This window comes from Centruroides vittatus, unplaced genomic scaffold (genome assembly GCF_030686945.1).
Source record: "Centruroides vittatus isolate TY-2023 unplaced genomic scaffold, ASM3068694v2 contig_1381, whole genome shotgun sequence".
Lineage (NCBI taxonomy): Eukaryota > Metazoa > Arthropoda > Arachnida > Scorpiones > Buthidae > Centruroides > Centruroides vittatus.
In genome coordinates, this window is record NW_027120867.1 from 872,197 (window position 1) to 890,300 (window position 18,104).

The 18,104-nt window shown below is 30.3% G+C and overlaps 2 protein-coding genes across 4 annotated transcripts in view; one reads left to right on the forward strand and one right to left on the reverse strand.

Annotated features, from left to right (window-relative positions):
• Positions 1–9,943, forward strand: part of LOC136990913 (E3 ubiquitin-protein ligase LRSAM1-like) — a 105,404-nt gene extending 95,461 nt beyond the window's left edge. For all 3 annotated transcript variants that reach the window (XM_067289381.1, XM_067289379.1, XM_067289380.1), the window contains 4 exons: positions 1,205–1,336; positions 5,130–5,221; positions 8,898–9,057; positions 9,134–9,943. In XM_067289381.1, the coding sequence (XP_067145482.1) occupies positions 1,205–1,336; positions 5,130–5,221; positions 8,898–9,057; positions 9,134–9,253 (504 nt within the window). In that variant the 3' untranslated portion in view covers positions 9,254–9,943. The remainder of the gene's footprint in view (positions 1–1,204; positions 1,337–5,129; positions 5,222–8,897; positions 9,058–9,133) is intronic.
• Positions 9,944–13,308: 3,365 nt separating this feature from the next.
• Positions 13,309–18,104, reverse strand: part of LOC136990914 (uncharacterized) — a 38,187-nt gene continuing 33,391 nt past the window's right edge. The window contains exon 16 of the mRNA XM_067289382.1: positions 13,309–18,088. The gene's annotated coding sequence lies outside the window, so the exon portion shown is untranslated. The remainder of the gene's footprint in view (positions 18,089–18,104) is intronic.

Genomic DNA, 18,104 nt, shown 5'->3' on the forward strand with positions numbered 1-18,104 from the left:
TTTGTGCGGTATATGAATTTCAATCAAATTGGTATACCGCACAAAAAAAATTGCACAAAACAAATCGCACAAATAAAAAATCGCACAAAAAAAGACTGCACAAAAACAGGTTTGAGTGTAACACAGGATCAGGCAAAGTGAGCACCATGACAAGTTTACTTATTTAAAATTGTGAAGAATGTTTTTAACTCTTTTTATACTCAAAATTCATTAGAAAATGTATAGTATACACATTAAGGGAAATGCAGCACCTTTGTTCTAGTGTCTGAATTTTGATGTAAAGTGTTTTTCTCCAAATCAAATCTGCATACTCAGGATATCAAATGTGATAGAGATTTGCCCAATAGTTTTTCTACGAAAAGCTCTGAACTCCTACTCTTTAATAATGATCATCCTATATTTTAAACAAATTACAACTGTTTTTTACAATTGAAAAACACACATTTAAGTAATTAACAAGTATGAGATTATATTTCTACACTAGTAATGTTTAAAAAACATTGAAAAAATTTGAAATAAAAGCGGAGCAAACTTATTTTAGTACCAAGATGTCTACTAGTACTTAAAATACTTAATATCTATTTAAATTCTGAGGATGATACTTAAAGGAATGATTCTAGCAGCTAGGAATGCAGCTACCCAATGAGAAAAGCTCTTGTAGCACATAAGAGAAAAAAGGAAAGTGAAGCTCGTGAGAGGGATAAAAGCACTGGAAACACTTGAAGAATTGTAAAGAAAAAAGGAAGCAGTTGTTATAACAGACAGATGAAGAGGTGAAGACCATTGATGAGATCAAGAACTTAAAAAAACAAAATAATGAGAGACTCTAAATGTTATAGGAGAATGTGTACAATGTACTTGTTAAATTCATATTTAATTTCTATTAAATTAAGTAATTTACAAAATTCTGGAAGAAAAGATTGACCTAGAGCAAAACTTGAATCTGCAAATAGATAGGCATGCCAACAGTTGTTACGTTATGTAGATCTAAAATAATTTGGCAGTTTAGGTTTGTTTTCTAATGAAGTTATTACAACAATTCCATATCTGATACTGAATTTAATATTGGCAGCAATTTAATAACAGTGTATTTAAAAACATACTCTGTATTTTTCTAATACATACGTTTTCTATAAATATTATTAACTATTATTATTATTTTTAAATGAAATAACTAAATTTCAATCTTTACCCTGCATTTCAGGAGAGAATGTTAGATCCTGCTATTCAGTCTATCTTAATTGATGCTGAAGCTGAAGACTATGTAACATTATTTGCTGCAAAACACATTACTTTAGATAACTTACTCTCAATGACAAAAAAAGAGTTGAAAAAGGTATTTATGTTTGTTTAAAGGTTATTTATTTATTGTCAATCTAAAATAATTTCATACATCTGTATATACTTAATGTGATCTAAGATACTATATCATCTTGTATCACATTAAAAGTATGATTTATTAATTTAATTTATAACATGATCTAAATTAAATTAGTTACTTGAGTAGAATAACCTTGTGTACTTTTATGATATGTGAACTTGTCCTAATTTCAATACTATGTTCTTTAATATTATCTTAATGATTCTATTCTATCTAATCTTTAGAGTTTAAATGTTTTTCATTAGGCTGAAATTTGAAAAAATTGTTGATTTATAAATTTCCAGTGTCATCCGTCTTTCCTTAATCTTGAGAAAGGAGTTAGATGGATGAAAGATGAGATGAGATATGGAAACCTTAGGAGCAGGAGGCCCCGACTAACTATATACAAATGTCCTATACAAACTGGAAGTCATGTTATTTTAATTCAAAAATTTTTGAATTGAAATTCTTTAATTGTTAAAAGAAACATATGATGTACAGGGGCAAGTCTCTACTAATTTGAGGTGGAGAGCATATATTTTAAATTAAATAAATTAAACATATGATTAAAAATTGCAGTCTGGCATTGTGACAATGTCACAAAAATAATTGCTTGTTGAAGTATTGTTCTTTTTAGTTTCAACAAGATCCAGTTCTTTTGTAGCTCTCCGATTTTACGAGTTTTAGTATAGTTTAACAGTGTGTGAAGATCAGAAGTCTCATTTATAACCATTTTTATTAATACATAAAATTTTTTAGTATTTCCTGACAAACTAGTTTATTATTAGCACTAAAAAATAAAATTCTTAATGAAAGTTTAATAAATATAAATTATATTTTTAAATACATTTGATATTCATTTATTTGATGATAGATTATACTCTTAGTAAATTTAATTTTCTCAAGCTTAGAGTACTGCTCTTGCTTTTTCCTTGCTCTACTACATACCAGCAATGGAATTTTCCGATCCATATTTAGTCTGTGTCACTAAAACTAGTACACCCATTTAGAAAAACTAGTTGCTTAATACCTTAACCATTCCTAAGAAGGTTTTTTAATGATGGTAGAGAGAAATCAGAGTTACAAAATTTTCCTTTGTATCATTTTTATGAGTGTTCATAAGTATTATATAGGTGCTGCTTTCTATATGTTGACTATACAGTTTTGAGAACATAAAGCAGACATTAATCCTTCAAAAATCCAAATTAATTTGTAATAAACTTTACTTTTCCCCCTACATTGTAAAATTTATTAGTTTTTCATATGTTGTTAGATTATCTAATAATTGTAAAAGCTTTACTGATTTTATAAAATTTTATATACTTTATAAAAATTGTTAAAATTAAAATTAATATGTTCTGCTAGCATTCAGGAATATCTGTACTTAACCTCTAGTTATTTTAGTCTTTTGCCTAATGATGATAGATTACTGAAAATACAAAGTATAATGTAATATATATATATAGAATGTAATATACATCAGAAAATTATAAGACATATTTAAACTGTTATAATCTATTTGAAGTTTCCAACATTTTTGCAAGAATTTGAGATTTTAAAAAACAATTTCTAATTTTAATTATAATAAATGGTTTGTGTTAATGCTATAATTGTTGATAACTGAAGATTGTTACAGAAAACGTTATAGATTTCAAAAATTAATGGAAGTGGAAGTACACTTAATTGGTTAACTTCAATCAATAAATTAAATTCTATCATTTAACTGTTTACTTACTGTAATGTGTGTCAAGTGCTCATTATAGGTCTGGTTATGTCTCCACTGGAACAGTTAGATCAGCAGTTCCCAACATTTTTTGACTTGCGTACCCCTTTGGCAGCCCATTTTCTCGAACTTTAATTTCCCAATTCCCATTTTTGCAAAGTTTTATTTTCCATGTTTGTCAAACAATTTGGTCAATTGTACATGTACTGTACTGTACTGTTTAAAAATACTTTTTTTTTACATCAAAAAGTGTTAGAGGAAGGACACAGATAAATACAATAAAAATAGAATTAAATTTTTATTTAAAATTAAGCGTCAAGTGCCGTGACATTTCCAAAGGTCTCAGTGCAGAATCTGAATATTCTTATAGTACATTTGCCTTTATTAATTTTTTCATTTACCCCTAAACCACCAAGTGAATACCCCTGGGGGTATGTGAACCCCCAGTTGGGAATCACTGAGCTAGATGATGATAGTTAAGGCTGTTATATCTAGGTCAGATTAACCTATGGAAACTTGATGATGATCTGATGTGGATTTTGAGTCTGGTTAGAATAAGAGTAGTAGGCATATTCTTTAATTGTCTCACCATCTGACTATGTTGGCACTCAAGAGTTCTGTATGCTCATACGAAAAGGGTTTCAAAATTGGGCAAAGATAGATTTAAGAAAAATTTGGCATCAACCATGACACTAACCTATGCCATTCTTCAAAAATAGGCTAATGCTGTATTGCTTGAGCCATTCAAAATCTCTTGAATTGTATTGTTCTATACGTATTCAGGAAATATAGATACTGTTTTTTTTATACTCATTTTTATACTGCAAATTTATAGATAATTTATATTGAAAGTTTAAAATTCAATCATTTTAAGATCATTGGAAAAAATCAGTAGAGTTAGAAGAAAAACAGCAGAACTCTTGAGTGTTTGATGTATCTCTTTTTTTCCAGATTTTTTGTGCAAATAGTACATCAATATTTCTGCAAATTTTTTATGTTTAAAATTTTCAAAAATTGAATATTAATTAAAAATTAGTCAGGAAGTTTAAACTATATTAAGTTTAAATATATTTCAATCTCTGTATTCAGTTTGTATTATAATTTATTAAACTATAAAAATCACTAAAAATTTTAAGTTACAAAGAGTTTTTGACGTTAGAACTATTAAAAAAATTTTTTTAAATGCATGTTTATGATTTTGGAGAAATTTTATAGTCAAGATTAACAAACTAATTGTAAAATGATAACTTCTTGATTATATAGATTGCTGTATTGTTTCCTTTTGAGATATACAGTGTGTATTTATTGTCAGTCTTAAGAGTTTCTCTTCAAGTTTCATTAGCATTCTTTTACTCTGTATCATATAAATCAGGAATGGACAACCAGCGGCCCCCGGGCTGCATAAAATATGAATAAATATATTAATTTCCCAGCTTAAGGAAGTAATCGGCAAAAATTCAGACGTTATTTTCTACAACTTATGTATGCGAATAGTTTTTCCACGATGAATTTAGTAAAAATTAAAACAAGAAACCGACTAACAGATACATCGAAACTAATTTAAAACTAGCAGTGACGAATATTTAACCAAATATTTTCGATATATTACATTTACATCGGTTCCAGAAGCTAAATTAAGTATACATATGCTAATTTATAATTATATATGAATAAATAAATGTGTATTACTGACATTTTTCTTTCTATTTTCTCTTGTATGCGGCCCGCGTCGGTTCAAAAGTTTTAAAATGCGGCCCTTACGTAGAAAAAGGTTGCCCGTCCCCGATATAAATTATCAGAACAATTTCCTTGTGTTAATTTTCAACACAGTTAAACTCTGATGCTTCTCTATTTTTTATTTTTTTATACTTGCCTTATGTTCTATTTAAAGATTAATACTGTTAATGAAAATGACTAAACATTTATATTGCATATTTTTAAAATTATAGTAATTTAGCTTTGTAATTCATTCTGTCTCAACAGTTTCTGATAATTAATTAAAATGACTTAAATTTATATGCTAATTTAAAAATTTTTTTATCTTAGCTTGGTGTACTACAAGACAATGCTTGTGATAAAATTTTAAAAAGTGCCAATAATTACTTTAAAAAGAATATTGAACCTAATGAAGAAAAAATGTAAGTGTTTTTATTACTGATTTAATTATTACATTCAAAAATAAAAATAAATAAAATACTTTTGTTTACTTTTATATATACATATTCTAAATTTGTATTTTCTGTAAAGAAAAAATACTAGAAGCAGCATAGTATTGACATATATACAAAGTTAATGTGTTGTCGGTTTATGTGGAGTCTGCCTTAGTGCAAAGTAGATTTGCAGCCCACGTTTGAAGATAGGAATTTCAATGTTAGCAAGTTTGGTTAATATGTAATACAAAACTTGTGGCTGTGAATTCAATAATAATTTCATTTTCCCCAGAGTCGTGAGCCAAAATGGGAAAACACAAGTCACATCATGATCAAGGCCATGTTTTTTGACTTTAATGTTGGTCACAGTGCCTAAAATATCAATGTTGTCATCATTGACAATGCAGATGGGAATATGACATATCAACAATGTTCACTCTAATTCAAAACTTACTCTCTCTTCTAATTGGTACTTTGTATGCTGTGACAATGCTGAACGATTGCTTAACACAGTTGTGTTAAGTAATAATTCAGACATATGTATTGGAAACTGAAAGTTTTTTATGCTATATATAAAGATGTCGTCTAACCCAGCGGTTCTCAATCTTTTTGAAGTTGGGGAACACTAAACTTTCACATTTTTTTCCGCAGAACACTAAAGTTTGACATTTTTTTTGTGGAACACTTAAGCTTTAAACAGGGGTGGCAAACCTTTTTGAAATCAAGTGCACTCAGTCTAGTAGATGACGACATTGGCGTTTGCTAATTACATTCACAAACAAAAATTATTTTACATCGTATTGATTTTTCTTTTGCGACAATTTTTAATTATATATTTGTTTCGTGGAACACTTGAAGTGGCTTCACGGAGCACCCGTGTTCTGCAGACCACGGATTGACGAACCACTGGTACTAATGATAACACTAAATAACTTTTACTTCCAGTGACAAAATTCTACTCCTAGCATTCTGGTTTTGAAATTGTTCTACTAACTTGAAGCAGACCTTGGGTAAGGTTGAAAGCGTTCATTTGATGATTTATTAGTTTTGTCACCAGAAGTAAAGGTTTAGTGTTAACACTATGTATAACTTTTAAGATAAAGTAATTGCTATCTATTTTATCTTTCCAACTCTTTACCTGAGGGTAAGCTTATTTACATCAACAGTATCAAAAAATCATTACTTATACTATTGTCTTTATTGCTCTTTATACATTTCAATCTCAAGATCCTCTTCAGCATAATATCACACTTAATAATACAATTTTTAATTTTAATTGATATAACAATAATTGATTTCTTGATATTTTACTTAAAAGATTGTTTACTGTTGATTAATAAGTTTAGCCTTGGGTAAAGTCGGAAAGAAAAAATAGAAATATATTTTTTGTCTTATGTACTGTGTCAGTAATCTGACCTGATACATAAAGGACTATAAATTATATTTATAATCTTTTAAAAGAATAAATGAAAGTTTTTTGTTTATTCTTTTTACTTTACACATACCAAGAGAACATTTTTGTAGACTCAACACGACTAGTGAGGAAAGGGACCAGAAATATCCGGGACAGGCCATCCCCAAAAAATTGTTGGGTTTTCGACTTACCCAGATTTGATTTCGGGTCCCAAACCAACGTCCTATTAACTTCCTATCCTATCTTTTAATTCTATTTTTGATTAAAAATCTGTAGTTTTATAAGATAGTTGTTATTATTTACTACTTTAACAACAGAAATGATGAATTACAATATTAAATTTGGTAATTTTAAAATTATAAACAACCATTTCCATTAAAATCTAGGTAAGTAAGTAATTTTTTAATTTGTAAAGTTTTATGCATATCAAGTTCCTGAATTTAATTTGGCAGATAGGTCAGATTGTTAAATCCAGTAGCTTTAATCATCATTTTACCAATTCTTACTGAAGTCAAAAAACAAGCATCAACTTTTTCTTTAAGCCATTGTATCTCAAACTGTACATTCGAAGTAACACACAAATTTATTTGTTTATTTTAAAACACATCCAAAGAAGATAAAACATAATAAAATAACCAATAGAAAATTTGACACTGCTTTTTATGTAATTAATAAAATAATGTAGCATTTCCATACTGTGTATTATTCCTTAGTATAATTAGATGGGTCAATTTAGGATAAGTAATTTTGGGAATGGCCCATATACTGATTCTTAAAGATCCTTGTAATCATTTAACTGTAATGAAAACAAATACAATCCACATTGAAACATAAAAGGAATTAAATAAAGACTGTATCATGTTCAGTGTATATAAATGGCGTGATTGTGCTACATGCTTGCTATCTTATTCTAATAGGAATATGTGATTTTGACAGCATTAAAATGCAATCCCTGTGTAAAGTCTAAAATCATTAAAGAAACAAATTTGTTGCTAAAAAGTAATGATCCCATTTATGTTTCAGAACTTGTTTAACTGATTGGTTGTGGCAATTAGCCGGAAATTGCCGATACTTAATCACGGCTACTGCAGCTACGAGTTTTATACTCGGAGAAGTTATCCCGAGTTTCCGTAATGTACGAAGACTGCTTCGGCAGACTTCTTTTTAAGTAGAATGTCTCTTGACGTGTTAGTTTTCATTTCCAATTTTTGGTTGTTATTATTAAAATTAATATTTTGGCTGAAGTATTGATTGATATTCCTTGACAATCTATAATGAGCAGTGAGCATTTGCATTAGCTTTGGATTTGCTGTCATTGATACTACAGAAATAAAGTAATGTGGCTAATGTCTATGAATGTTATCTCTGGGATCTGTCCTAGATATTTGTATGAAAGATTTGTTAAATCTCGCACAACCAATTGGGAAAAATCTGGTAATTGATAGTATACAAACTTACACTATAACTACATGTCAGATGTCATCATTTGAGGCACTTGGTTGTGTTCTTTTCTTTAAATCAATTTAATTATTTTGCTTTATGGTTTTGAATTTTGGAACTATAACAACTAGAAAAAAAATGAATTACTTGCTTTGGAGTTCAGCTTTTCATCATAATTTGACTCTCAGCAGGGAAACTGAATTGAATTTTGATATCATACTTTACTGTTTTGATGTTTCATTAATATACATATTTTATTAAGTTATTCATTACATTACAATATAAATAGGTAATTTTTTGAAGAAAGCTATCCTTTAACTCAAATTTAATTATTTATATATATAGAAAAAATAAGATGCCCAAAAATTAAGGTTTATAACAGAAAAATAAGCATATCAACTTATCGGGCCGCAATTTGAAAAAATTGTAGATCTATAAATTCCCATTGTCATCTGTTCGTCTTTTCTTAATCTCAAGAATGGTGTTAGATAGATGAAAGTCAAGACCAGATAGGAAAAGCATAGGGACAGGAGGCACTGATTATATACAAACTTCTGCTTTGAGTTAAAAGTCATGTTATTTCAATTAAAAAATTTTCTCCTAATCAAAATGACTTCGTTGTTAACAGGAAAAGTATGATGTACAGGGGCAAGACACTACTAATTTGATAACTGAATTTCCTCACTAAATTGCCTATATCAATAAATTATGTTGTTTATGTTAACTGTTTGAAAATAAGCATTTTGTTAAATGCGAAACAAAATGTAAGTTATTTAAATTTCTAATGACTTTAAAATTGTTTCTTAATAGTTCGACTGAAATTTTGCCAAATGATGTTCCGATGCCTTCTGCTCCTCCCGCTTCTCCCGACGAAGAAGAGCGCGTGGTACCTTCGGCTCCAATTTTAACTCCAACTGCCGAAATTAAAATATGGTACCAAGTGGAATGCGTTGTATGTTTGGAAAAAGAAGTAAAGTATCATTTTGATAAAATTATTTTTTCTTTATTACGAAAAATTCAAAATTTTAATTCTTATTATTTATTAGAGTCGAGCTGTCTTTCTGCCATGCGGGCACGTCTGTTGTTGTTGGAGTTGCGGAGAAACCCTCCAGACTTGTCCGATGTGTCGTGCCGACATCGAAAATAAGTTTTTGAACGTGGCATAATTTTATATGTTACAGCTCCGTCTCCTGGCCAGCTGACTGAAGACGATGTCATAGAGAATATTAAGTTTAAACTATTTTGTTATCCAATCTTTAAATGTTACCTAAAATTTGAATATTTAACATTATTTAAGCAAACTGTATGTGCCTAAGTACAACTTTGAATGCATTTCCAAGGAATCAAAATTTGTTTACAATTCCCATATTTGATATTCACAGACATGAGTGTTGTTGTTATTGAAAATTTTCTTAAAAAATAGAATTTAAAACCAAACTATATCGCAGTTTTTCCCAACGTATTTTAAAAATTTATTTAACATATTCATATCACAACGATATCTTGTATTATTCGACAAAACTGATAGATTAATATACCAGTTTTGCCGAATAATGCGCGATCATTTTGTGTAAAGCCAAGACTACAATATCTCCAAATTGTTTTAATTAAATTCAGCAGAATTTGCCATTTGAAATCTAATAAATACATTTGGTACTCTTCTAAGCTTAACATTGTTATCGTCGTATTTTAAATCAACTTAAAAGGAATAAAAATATTAAATTTATAATGCAAACATTTACACTTTGATAGTTATAAAATATTCATTTTGATTAAAAGAAATTTTTTTAAAAATTAATTTCTATATTATAAACAATTTAACAAACCTTAAGATATTGAAAATGAAGATTATATATATATATATATATATATTATATATATATATGCAATATATTAGTAGTTAGATTTGGAAAATTAGAACTTCTAGTATAATTATTTGCATAAAATCACTTTTTAATATATACTATTATATGTAAATTTACCAAATTTTACAGTTTTAATTGTTTGTACAAATATTCTAGTCATAATTTAAAGATGTAAGCTTTTTAGAAGTTTTAGTTTGAAGGCAGCTCTGCACATTTGGTATTCCGAATGCCGAATGGCTGCCTTTCGCCAAAGTATTTGCCAAAGTGTTTGTCACGAGACAAGTACATATGTACACACACACACACAATTATTTGCTGCGCATCGGTTCGTCGTGGAAATTACGAACGTTTGGCCAAGATTTGTTCTCCGATTCGGCACGATACGCCGAATATTTGTTGCGTGAAGTCGAGAATAACTCGTCCACGCTACTCGGTATCGGCCAGACGTGTGCTCGGCATTCGGCAAACACCAAATATGTCGAGCCACCTCGAGACAGCAAGTGTTTATTCTTTGTCACAAAATTATTGAGATGTTAAGTATGCACGTCCCACGTCTCGTCGGAGAGAAAAAGATGCCGTCACACAATACTTCTAAATTATGCAGAGACAAAGTGCCTTCTCTTTTTTGAAATATTTTGTTTTTTAATGATGATAATGATACTTCTGTAACACAGACATTTTTATATGTACTACTGCAATATTAACTGTGGTACTTTATGATAATAGATAGTTATTAGAATTGATTTTTAATTCTGTTAGCTTTATGCGTAGCAAATAAATAATGTAAAAAGCGCTGTTTTGTATAAACTCGCATCGTATCGAACCGCTTAATATGTTTAATGACGATTTTGAAAATTAGAGATTGGCACACTATCAGTCTAACGCAAGATTAGTATTTGAGCAAATGGGAATTTTAAAGAGAATAATATTAGTGACAACGAGAATGAGGTGATAGACGATAGTCTGTTTGCCGAAAAATAATTTTTTTCATCTGAAACAAAGTGATCTAAAGCTTAATCTCAGTTTTGTGTTTCAAGAAGTGGATTAGACAATCTTTGCATCGATTCCCTTCGATAGAGTTGTTCTTTACTTCCTACAAAAATAAATAAATTTTGTAAATAATAGAATGTTAAAACTTCACATTATTATGTCTTATTTTAAATTCCTATGTTGTTTAAATGAGAATAGTCATTAAATTTATGTTCTTAATGAAGCAAAAAATTATGAATTATTATAATTAAGTTGCATATTTTATATAATGTAACTAATAAGGTGACGTATCAAATGGCATTTTAGAGAAGAGCAAGGTTGCATAATTCTGCAATCGGCTAGATCCTCAATAAACTGTAATATTTGATTTGTGCCTTAGTTGTAATGTCATCAAACTGCCACTTAAATATATGCATTTTGCACTAGTGCAAAAATGATATAACTGTAAAATTGTGAATATTTATAAATATATATTTAAGATTTCTTTAGTAGAATTGTAAAAGAAGTGTAAAAAACTGTTATATCTCAGTTACGATACTGTCGATAACATTCCCAATTTTTTCCCCTGTATGTTCCATTTTATTCCAATTGTAAATTTTTAATATGTAATAAAATACATAATGAAATCAATTTTTCAAATAATGAATATAAATAAATCCTTAAAATGTTTTCTGTTTGATTACGATGAAATTAATCAGAGTCAATTTTTACTTCTTGAAATGTTCCTCCTCATCATTGTCTCATAGTATTGAATTTTTCAACAATGCAGTAATACCTTGGTTTTTGTTGATTTTTTTTGAGAAAAATTTGTCTCAGTTTTCGTCGGCGTGCTCGAGTGACCACGCTGCTAATTTTGCAAAAAACAAAGAGTGACCCATGCGTTTTCTGGTGCAGTGTGGCATTATTTCTCGTCGTGTGAACATTACCCCGCGATGGCCCACCATTGGCCAACGGTTCCGTTCCCCGAACACTGGGAGTTCGGTCGCGGGTTCGTGCTTCTCCGGGGCAGGCTGGCCACGTGAAGTTTTCCGGGTTTTCTCCACGTCTGTAACGCCCGAATAGGGGCCAGTTACCCTTAAAAGACTTCCCCGAAGGTGTTATTTCCCGCGTAACGACCATCATAAATGCATACAACTACTATTACACGACAATTACGTCACACTTTACCACAGAGCGATATAGGCTAGAAACTCACGTCCAACTAGCTTCTACAAGACAAGACATTACCCTGCATGTCTAACCAAACAATTCCATTGCTTTCATCTTACGATTAAAGATGAGATAATTAGCATTAATGCTCTTTTCTTTATGCTAATTAGTCTTTTATGTTAATATAGCCTTAAATACTAAAAGCAATAAGAAATTAAGTCTCTATAAAATGTGTTGATAAAATGTAGTGATAACCATTTGGATTAAGTTAAGTCGTTCCAAAGAAAATATATTAAATCTTTAAAGACGAGATCAGCCGGAATCTCCTAAATCCGTTCGAGACAAAATTGGCCGACGGAGGAGTTGTTCAACCAATTTTGACATATAAATTAATTTCGTTTTGGTTACTTCCTTCCCACGTGGCGGAGTGAATGTTATAGGGGTTTTGTTTATCAAATGTTTTATTAGTTTTGTATGTATTTAGCCTTGATATTGATTATATTTTACAATATTATTAATTATAAAGATGTTTAAAAAACAAAAATTTGTTTTACCCTTATTTTCGTTCGTAAGATTTCACTTAATTTCTTAAAATTTAAATAGCATGAAAAATACATTATTTTTGCATATATTTTGATATTTTTTATTAGTTAAATAATCGGTAAATGATTTAAATAATATTTTAATTCCAAATAAATGTTTTTAAGGTAATACCGTCTTGTCGTCGGATCAACCGTAGCAAATTCAAAAACTAAATGGATTCAAATGTAGAACACGCTTCGAGAACGCGTAACGGATTCAAACATTAACGACATCTAATCACCTTTGCAACGTTCGTCCTCGTTACTTTGACGTACTTTGTATTTTTGAAGCCCATTTTACATTCTACTCTAGCAAATTTGAAAACTAAACAATCTTGAAAAACATCTAATTGGAATTAAAATAGACCAACTCCTTAAATAACATGGCAGGTGTTTGAACTTAATATTAATGGAGTTGATAACTTTATCATCAGGAATACTCAAAGGATTATAGAACATTTTGGGCCTTATATATCCAATCCTCAAGAACACTGGAGATATCATTTTGTTTTTAAACTCTAGACAAAACACATTTAAGATTTCACTCTTATAAAATGCAAGAAAATTGTTTTCTTAATGTTTAATGTGCTAATGTTCTTTTAGAATTTATTTTAAAGAATGAAAGACTCTTTAAAGAAACTTATGCAAAAGTATTTATTTACTTAATATTACATAAATAATAATTGTATAGTTTGTAACATAACTGGATGCAACAAAATATATAGAAATTATTAAAGATGCAGTAAACATAATTACTCCCTGAGTAAAAAATATAATATGATAAATAAAAAATACTGGAATTTAAAAATTAATATAAATATTCAGTTTTTTTTTACAGAATTATTATTGTAAAGTATTTGACAAATGTGCATTTATTACTGTTTAATGTAATTATCTATTAATTTCTATATTTATTTTAAGCTTTGCAAAGAATTAAATTTTTTATATATTTAATATATTATAAATTCTATACTTCATAGTTTTAATGCAAAAACTTTTTTAAATCTTTCAAATAGGTTGTTTAACATCTTTAATAAATTTTATATTATAAACAACACAGTTACTATTATTACTTTTTCGTTAAAATATTCGGTAATCGGTCTTACGACCTACGGAAAATGGGTGTCGGAAATCAGGAAACAAAGTTACCGTCAGATTATTATTATATATATAAAAATACAATATTCTTTATTATTTTTGTATGATAAACAATTGTAGGATGTGTCTTTTAAAATGCAATTCATTTTCATAATTTTTAAATAAGTTAAAACAAATTACACCTCCGCGAATATAACTCGGTACAAACCGATGCTCGTCCGTGGCAATCGAGTATTTTGAAATCTAACGGTTAAGAGCTTTCTCGGAAGTTACGTAAATTTATAATAATATGGCAAGGAACGACGTGCAACGTATTTTGCTCAGATAATTTGTGCAGCTCCAAAGTGATAGGATAGCATTGACAAACCTTTAATTTGAGTAATTAAAAAAAATAACAATAAATTCTACTTAAGTGAAAAGAAAATATGATTACCAACAAAATACTCGTTTCCGTTAATAGACTTTTCGTGACAGAATATCTAAACATTCAATGCGGATACTTTGAAAGTGTTGCACAGATCACTATCCCTGGAATAGGATCTCTCATGGCTGTATTTACAATCGAGAATTAGAATTAGAAGCTAACCAGTGTTGCTGCTTAAAAGTGAAGCGAATGGTAATTGGTTAACTTCTAACTCAATTTTTGGTTGTGAATGTAGAAAGGTATCCTTGCCTTTTCTGACTAAACAGAAGAAACAAAAATTATCAGATATCTATGATAGAAAATCGACTATTTAATGGTCAAACAAAAGTAGAACACTTAAGAGAATTAGAAAAAAGAGTTTGACAACAAAGCATACTCAAACGCCTTGTAAATGTGCAGCCAAATTCTAACGTAGCACTATCCACTATCGTCGTAAAAGAGATCGCCCCCTATTTGGTCTTACATCAGAAAAACTCGGGAGTCGCTGAAAGTGTTATAATCTAGTGCTCACAAGGGCCGACAAGTTGAAGGATCTAGTAGTTATGAAGAGAAGCACTTATGACGACCATCTGTTAAAATACATTAAAGATACCCTCTGTATTACTATGCATCCCAATGCCCTGGAGAAACTACAAGCAAGAGTTAAAAGGTTTGCAACCACACCACTGGCTAAAGAACTGGGTCTGATGAAATTAATAGTCCAATCTCTGTCGATACTAGGCTATTTGGATTTGCCAAAATTCGTAAAAACGATACAGCTTTAAGACCTGTGGTAGATAAAGGATGCGCACTCACAATATTACTAGAAAGGTGCAGCTCCAAAGTGATAGGATAGCATTGACAATGTGGTTATCTTCTGGAAAGTAAACAGCTTTGTTCGTCAATATGCTCCCAGGAATCAATACAGCATAAATCAACTGTTAGAGCTTCTAAATAAAATGGCAAATATGAATTCGCAAGAAGTTAAATTTATGACGGTTTTAGACTTCAAGGCGTTGTACCTGTACGTCAAACTGGAACCTTGTTTCTGTCATTTAAGGGATTTCCTGTTAAGCAGGATCAAGTCCCCAGAAAGGAAAAGAAAGCAGATTTTAGAGCTGATGCATCTTACTACTTTTTCATCTATATTTAACTTTAAAGGCATTACATACACGCAACATAAAAGTGTAGCTATGGGCAGCCTGCTGGCAGATACTTTATGAGAGATGATTCTAAGAATGCTAGAGAAAGCAGTTATGCCGAAATATGAAACACAGATTATAACGTATACACGGTGTGTCGACAATGTGGTTATCTTCTGGAAAGTAAAACCCAGCCTACAGCAATTCACAAAGGACATCAATGACAACAGGTTCGGCCTCGAGATCAAACTCGAGCAAGAAAATGATACGCTTATACATTTTTTGGATTTATATATACAACTTGACAGCCAAGGAGAATTTCGTACTAAGATCTACAGAAAACCTACTTACAACCTGATATTTATCCCACGGATTTCGCACGACCCACCAGCATATAAACTCGCAGCCTTCCGAGCACTCGTCACACGAGTGCACTCGCATTGTAGCCCTACCCAGGACAGAAATGAAGAGCCGAATTACATCTATAAACTAGCTAAGACATATGGGGTCAATATCAAGGCTCTTACTAGTTAGGTTAAGACACGCAACAAGGGGCAAAATGTACAAATTACAGAGGAGTTCCCAATGATGGAATATAGGGCATCATTGAGTAATATCTATAAATGTATAGGAATCACCACGAACAAAAGAATAATAGTAATTGGTAGATGGTTGGGTTCCTTTTACATAAGGGCAGATAAAGATCCGGTGGACGGGAACTCACTCCCAGGAGTTTATAGAATCCCATTACAGACACACGGCGGCAGAATAAGATGGTTTATATCGGAGCTACTGGAAGATCACTCAAGGAAAGGCTATCGAAACACCAGAGAAATGTAAGAAGTGAACAGCCATGCACTGCATGGTGACTTATGTCTTAGCTGACCCCCAAGAAGTCAAAGCTATTAAGAAGTTGCATGGTCCCATTCGACCATGCAAGATTAATACAAATAGTTCACGACAAAAAGCACCTCCGATACGCAGAAGTCTGGAAGATTTGCAAAGCCAGCCAAAAAAGACAAGCCATCAACTTCTGAGAAGCTAGTAAAGTTTCGGCAGCCTGGCGATTAAGCGTAGTATAAACGCCAAGAAACGCGACTAAGAGGAAACATACTTAAGGGAAGAACCCATCACTTTAAATGATTTTAGCTCTACTCCGTGCCCCCTTTATGTTCTATGCGTTATCTTGTTTGCTTTTAATTTTATTTTTATCTTATTGTTTCTCTTTTGTGTCATATTATTTTTAATATGATTTTATCTTTATTTTTTATTTATTATGTTTTTTTTAATATCAGCCATTGGTAGAGATGGCGCACGTAGTTTCACTAGAATACCTTTTAAAAACGTTCGTTAATGCAAATGTGTTAAGTGTTCAATTTTTCCTGTTTATTCTTGATAAATGTCATTAAATATGGCTGCATATTTACAAGGTGTTTGAGTGTGTTTTGTTGATAAGCTACGCAGTCTATGATGAGAGTTTGACAATGCTGCAAGTCAGACTTTGCACGACAAATTGTCCACACTTGTTGCACTGCCGGTTTCTTCATGCTATTTCTTGCACAAAATGCAGAAGTTAATGGTACGTCGTACATATTTCAGTTTTTAAAACGAGAGTTGCATTTTAAAAAACACACACTACGTTCTCAACATAAGTAGATAATGTATCAATGCAATTTCCACACGTCCAATTAGAACATTTACGAATACAAATTACTTAAAAATGTTTCATTATGTAGCCAATTCCTTCTTTTATGCAATATTCTTGCAAAATGTACAGTACAATTTCGTATGCTTCATTACATTTAATTTTTGTGATATGTTTTGTTTTAACAGGAAATCTGTCGGATGAATAAAATTAGAATTTTATAATTGTTTATAACAATTTAGATTTCTAAAATCACAGTATATGATGATAATACTGATTACGTAATAAATATTAATTGGAATGCAATTTTATACATAAATAAAAGTTGAATTTTTAAAAATATGAAAACAATTAAGGATTCTTTTAATAATGAATATATACTCATTTTAGTATTCATTCTATTTTCTCTCTAAGATCTATACATCAAGATTTTTGTTTATCTATACCTTGTTTATGAATCTGTAAATTGTGAGTGCAATAAATCCTAAAAATTTCTTCTTATAAAACAGTGCTATCTGACTAACTTGAGAGATTATACGAAGAGACTCGTTCGAAAACTCGAATCGTTTGGATGTACGGTACGTGGCAATAAACGGTACGACTAACTAAGGGCGTCTGTATGTCGATAAAACACTAAATTTTGTATATCTTACTTTAAAAATTCAGATCTTAAGTGCATTTGTAATGCTTCTCTCTTGGTGCTGGATCATTTCTGACAGTATATCCACCCATCTGTAAATGTAAGATAATGCAGAAGTTTCCATTACATTGCCAAATTGTTCACGTTAATTATGTTTTTAGTGGTTGAAGAACCATTTGTTTGACACTCGAGCACTTTGTACTCTAGCCTTTCGTAGTCTTGGCCAATTTTCCATATCCTTACACTAAATATATCATATTTATGATATAAATGAAGTAGAGTATGACTCTTAGACAAAGTTATTGAATAATAATATAATATTTTGAATTTCAACTTTACAATTATTGTATTCACAAACAATATGTTTGGACTTGTATCACAAGTTGATGGACTTGCAGAAATCATTCTGCAAGTCTTCGAATTAGTCAGACTGCACTGTATACGGAAAAAGAAAGGAAGATTTTAAAGTTTATACGAAAAATCACAACCTTTAAAGAAATTTAT